The sequence below is a fragment of the Rhincodon typus genome, chromosome 32 (genome assembly GCF_021869965.1).
Source record: "Rhincodon typus isolate 14 chromosome 32, sRhiTyp1.1, whole genome shotgun sequence".
NCBI lineage: Eukaryota > Metazoa > Chordata > Chondrichthyes > Orectolobiformes > Rhincodontidae > Rhincodon > Rhincodon typus.
In genome coordinates, this window is record NC_063363.1 from 34063424 (window position 1) to 34069368 (window position 5945).

The 5945-nt window shown below is 41.2% G+C and overlaps 1 protein-coding gene across 1 annotated transcript in view; it reads left to right on the forward strand.

Moving 5' to 3' along the window:
* The first annotated feature begins 2520 nt into the window (after positions 1-2520).
* Positions 2521-5945, forward strand: part of LOC109935925 (v-ets avian erythroblastosis virus E26 oncogene homolog 1) — an 89395-nt gene continuing 85970 nt past the window's right edge. Inside the window, exons 1-3 of the mRNA XM_048615598.1 lie at positions 2521-2584; positions 4007-4165; positions 5156-5237. Coding sequence (XP_048471555.1) covers positions 5163-5237 — 75 coding nt within the window. The 5' untranslated portion in view covers positions 2521-2584; positions 4007-4165; positions 5156-5162. The remainder of the gene's footprint in view (positions 2585-4006; positions 4166-5155; positions 5238-5945) is intronic.

Here is a 5945-nt window from a genome sequence, read left to right on the forward strand (position 1 = left end):
TGCACCAACTCGTGTTTACCAACTGTTCATGTCTTGGCTTTCAGTCAAGCCACACGTTGATTTAAAAGCTCTCATTCCTTTTGTTCGTCTTCTTCCAGTACCTAGCCCCTTCCTATTTCTATAATCATTTCCAGCCCGATAATGTTCTGGAATATCTGCACTCATCGAATTCTGTCTTCTTGACCAACCCCAACTTTAATTGCTCCACTATTGATGGCCATGAGCCATTTTGGCTGTAAGCTCTGAAATTCACTCCCTAAGTCTCTCTGACTCTCCGTTCCTTTCAGATTTTTCTTAAATCCTACTTCTTTGATCAATCTTCTGACCGTCTTCCCTATTGATGTGCTCATGTGATTTGTTTTCTAATTTGGTTTACAACACTCCTGTGAAACTCTTTGAGACAGCTCATTCTGTGAACCATGCTATATAAACACAAGTCGTTGTTAATTGACTCTAAATTTAGAACATCCTGAGGACATTCAGGCACTATAATAACACAACCTTTTCTTTTATCTATTTCCTTAAATCTAAATTATCTGTTTTCCTTCCTTGTACACATTTAGTGCCAATTTTCTGTAAGCATTTTTACTGAGAGTTGCAGAACCATAAGAATTTCATTCTGGATCTTTAGAAGGGAGTAGGCATTTGCATTTTCAGGAATATTGACTTCAGAGGCGAAGAGGCAATGATCTCACCACAGTCTGAATAAGATGTAAGATTGCCTCAGCTCTAACAATTGTTTGCAAATGCTAATTTGTATTTGAGAATTCTCTAAAAGCACCTGACCTATAATGTGGAGATATTAAAAGATTTCTGCATTCAATATACTCTCTTAATGACTGTCTGCCTGTTTACATGTAATAAATTAGAATATAATTGTTTTGCTTAACAGTTAGGTCCATTTCTTCGTGTATTGTGAACTAAATTTGTAAGTTGGGGAAGCATTTTAATGTTCTTCTAAAACACTCAAATTGTGGTTGCTAAGAAAAGACTTATTCCAAGTCACAGTTTCCTTCATTGTTATATTCTCAGTCATCATTCACTGGCCAACAAATCCACCACACCATGTCCACAATCATCATATTACTCAGTCAGTCTATCCTCTGATTGCTATGTAATCCCTGGACCTGTAGCGCATGGGCATTATATCCTCAGTCATCGTAACTAAGTCTCTGTTTTGTCAGTCACCATTTGTGTTGTTACATATCCACAATTAACTCTATTGAAGTTTCTGCGTCTCCAGTCACCGAATATCCTGTCACTGTTTCTCTACTCACTTTATCCCTCATCACCATTTTCCACTAAGTTGAGTCACTCAGTGAATAGGGAGCACGAAATTTCAAACAACAGCCGTAGGTTGTAAGTGGGCAAAATTGTGGAAGTTGGAGCTCAAGAGAGGAAGGTGCATGGGCAATTAATTTGCACCTAAGACAGATTTTATAAAAGATGTGAAGCTGGTCCCCTTAAAGAAGACAGCGATTTAGCCATGCCAATCACCTCTTCATCACTAAAAGCTAGTGGATGCATGCAAAAACTAATGAAATGGATGAATGGAATATTGCCCTTCATCTGAAGAAGCCTGGAATATAAAGAAGTGAAAATTATGTTAAACTGAGTTAAAGTTCTGCTTTGATCTCTTTTAAAACACTAAATTGAGATCAGGTACGACATTTATGGAAGGATATATTGTCATTTGAGATTCTAACAAAGAGCAGACAAGTGAAAAGAAGGTGCTTTTAGCTATGATCTTCTAAAGAAAGCTGCCTTGATTCTGGAATCGTTCTCACATTGCTTTTACTTCATTGTTACTCGGTCAAATTCCTGGAACAGCCTCCATAATGACAATATAAATGTCCCAACAATACATGACTTGCAGCGTTTCAAGAAGATAGCTGACCAGCACCACTTTCTAAAGGGCTGTCACTTTAATTCTCCAACTGTAGGATGGGACTTGAATGCAGAACCTTGTGATTCATGGAGGAGGGTGCCATCAGCAGATCCATGGTTGACATTAGACACGTTTATCTAGCTGAATCAGCAACTCTTCTTTCAATGTATCTCTGTTCACAGGTTCATCTGGTCAGTGCGTCCCAGTCACTATATTCTTGTTTAGTGGTCACACATGCCTTAATGAGTAGCACAGTTACCGCTACATCACAGCTGTTAGGTTTAAGTTCTACTCCAACACTTGACCCATAAAATTCAAAAGTGCTACCCTGAAGAAGTGCTGTACTGTTGGACATGACATCTTTCACATAAGAAGTTAAACTGCTGCGTCATCTACCTTCTGAAGTGGATTTACGTGATCCCATGGAACTCGTCAACAGAAAAGCAGGGGAGTTCTCCCTGTGCCCTGGACAATTTGTGCCTCAATTTTCTTTTTTACTTCTTTTTTTCCCCCTTTCTGCATTAGGGGAAAGGAGGAGCTGGCAGCGATTGACTCAGGGCAAGCAGTCCTGGAACTTACTTTGGAGCAATTGAGGGTCTGTATGGAGCAGACTGGAGGTGTGGTTCAGGGTCGTTTGTTGAACTGGCTTCTGGCGCGGGTGGGGACGATGTGGGGAAGTCCCTGCGCTCAGCTGCGGTAATGTAATGTTTATTTGAATTGTTTTTTTTATCTGATTGAAATGTCAATCCTTTAACTATGTCTTTTTTTAAAACTTATTCTTTAAACACTGTAAAGTAATGCAGTTACTTTTCTTTTAATTCCTCTTTTTATTTCTAAGATTTGTACCTAGGTACTTGTACCTAAGATGGCACATAAGAGGTAACATTGTAAAACGTTTCACTGTACTCTTGTACCTCTGTCCTCGAGTGCACATGACAATAAAGGATATTCTATTCTGTTCTATCACATGGATTTCCAATATTATCACATTGCTGTTTGTGGGACCTTGTGAGCAAATTAGCAGCTGAATTTCCTCCATTATAATAGTAACCACACCTCAGTTGCTGTACAGCACTTTGGAATATTTTGAAAGGTACAGTATAAATGCAAATCTTTATTTTAGTAAATGTATCTTGACTAACACAGTCGTAGAGTTATAGAGGTGTACAGCATAGAAAAAGGCCCTTCAGTCCATTGAGTCTACGGTGTTCAAAAAAGCCACCTAACTACTCTAATACGATTTTCCAGCACTTGGTTCATTGTCTTGTATGTTTTGGCATCATGAATGCACATCTAAATACTTCTCAAATTTATAAGGGTTTCTGCCTCTCTTGCCCCTGCAAGAGAGTTCCAGATTCCCAACACCCTCTGGGCAAAAACAAATTTCTCACATCTCCTCTAAACCACCTATGTCATCCCCTCTAAACCTTAATTTCGTACTCCCTAGTCACTGATCCGTCATTCAAGGGGAAAAATGCTTCCTTTTTTCTCAATTGGTAGCCCTCACAATTTTAGACATTGTCATCGGCTGCTGCTTCCCTGAACATTGCTTCCCTGGTTACTCTCTCTACAGTCACTGCATCTGGTTGCTGTATCTCTATGTCCTGACCATTGTATGGTTGTTGTGTCTCTGGTCACAGAGTCTCTGGTCATTGTCTCTCTGGTTACTGTGTCTTGAGGCAATGTCTTTCTGGTCAGTGTGATCAGAATGTCCCTGATCACTATGTCCTGGTCAGCGTCTCTGGTCCCTGTCTGTGGTCAGTGTCCCTGGTCACTATGTCCTGGTCAGTGTCCCTGGTCACTGTATCCTGGTCAGTGTCTCTGTTCACTGTGTCCTATTCACCGCGCTCCTGCTTGTTGCTTCCCAACACAAAGCCCAGCCGCTGGTCACAGGAAGGGGCTCTCCTATGTTCTGAGTAGCTCAAAGACCAACGTTTCGATTAGTCCAAACGAAAATCGGTCAGCCCAGTCTCTGCCTCTCTCTCGAGCAGTAATATTTTCGGCTGTGCAAGAATGAATTGTAACTGGACCAGTCCCGAATGACCTCTCGCAATTCCTGTTTCAGGAAGGTTGGGATCCGGTAGGACGTGATGTAAATTATCCTGGTCTGTTAAATAGGTGGAGTCCACTCGCTGTCCCTGCCACTGCAGCCCTGAGGAATTGAAGATTGGCGTTTCAGTGGAGAGCACACAGTGCTGGGAAGGTGTGAGAGTTGGACTGGGACCAGGACTCCAAATCGCTGAGGAACCGGCTTTGCCCCTGCACAAGAGTCTTAAAGTGAGTAACGGTGTGCTGAACTTATCACGCAGGCGGCTTTAACTTTGAAATGTCTAAAACCTCCCTCACTCCAGTTTCGAAGTTATTGAGGGGAAAAGGTCACGAACCAGAACTGTTAAGATTATTGATTCAGTAAGGCAGTTCGTTTGTGGAAGAGGAAAAAAAAATCAGATGTCTAACCTTTCTTCCCTGAGCTGGGTTCAGAGAAAGTGTGGGATTGCTTGTGCTGTCGACTCCGTGTACGCATGATTCAGTCAGTGTGCTGTTAACATCGATCCCGGACCGGGGGATCAATCCGTGTTCCAACACAGGGCATATCCCAGGGAATGTGCAGAGTTCCTTAATTCTCTGCACACAGAAGTCTTTATGAATCTGCGCCTCTCAATAGCCAGTAAAGTATCAACAGCTGTTTTAACAACGTATATGAGTAACCAGGTACGAACAGCCTATGTCAATTGGAACGAGTTCTAACTTAATTTAATACATCCGTGACTGCTCAGCAGAAAATAATCAATTAGTGTTCATTACTGTCCGCAATAGCCTGAGCCATTGTGTACAAGGTCATGTAATATAACAGAGCAGTGTGTCAATAACTACATGTATAGCCTAATACACTGTGCACCACTGCCCATGTTTCATTATTCCCTTCACTAGGTAGATCTGTGAACCCACCTCATATAGAACCCTGCTTTTTATTGTGTGGTCACATTGATGAAACTTCTACCCATTGTTTCACTGCATTCAATATTACTGTCAGCAATGTCAGGACAACTCTGCCAGAAAGCAATGCGTAGATGACCTGTCTTACTTTACGTTTAATTTTGATATAAATGTTCATAATATGTTCAATATTAATGTATGTGTTAAGAAAAATCCACGAAGAAAAGCATACACTTGATGAAATGGGAATGAATGAGGTTGGTGTTTCTCTTCCCTGGGGACTGTCAGATGATCCAACGTTTAACAGGCTCTTGTTTCTTGTGGTTTTAGGCAGATCATGACGATGAATTATTACCCTGAAGCAATGGCTGGAAGCTGCAGCTCCTACTCTCCACCTTACAGGGGCCTTATGGTAGGTTGTGCGGAAAGGCAGGCATCCTGCTTTTTCGAGCCTTGAGTGAGTCAGGAAATTGTAAAATCACACAACCTAGGCAGATGTATAGGAAAAATGCAATATTACTCAACCTTTAACAGGCACAACATTCCCCACCACCGCCACCCACACATTAACTGTCCTCCTAATGAGAACAGCTTAGAATTTGCCAACAGGATCATTAGAATGTGCTGGCAAAAAGAAAACACTGAAAGCTGAAACACAACAGAAAAGGAAACTTGGCGTTCTCAGCTCTTATGGTGTGTTAAAGGACAAAGAAACTGAATTATATATTGCCGTTTCTGAAATATCCACTGAATTTGATTACTTAATAATCTTCAGTATGAGCAAAAAAAATAGGCTTAGAAATTAGATTATTTTGCTCTGACAAATGTTTTATTAATCTGTGGTAGGATTGTGCTACTTGTCATATTGGGAAGATTCCCTCTTAAGCATCCAGTTTATGCAAGCAAAGATCTAACTGCCTGGTTAATTTACTTGTGAATGGTCAGAGCATATCTGATGTGGGCTACAGTCAGAGATAGCAGGAACTGCTGATGCTGGAGAATCTGAGATAACAAGGTGTAGAGTTGGATGAACACAGCAGGCCAAGCAGCATCAGAGGAGCAGGAAGGCTGACGTTTCGGGCCTAGACCCTTCTTCAGAAGACCCTTTTTCTGAAGAAGG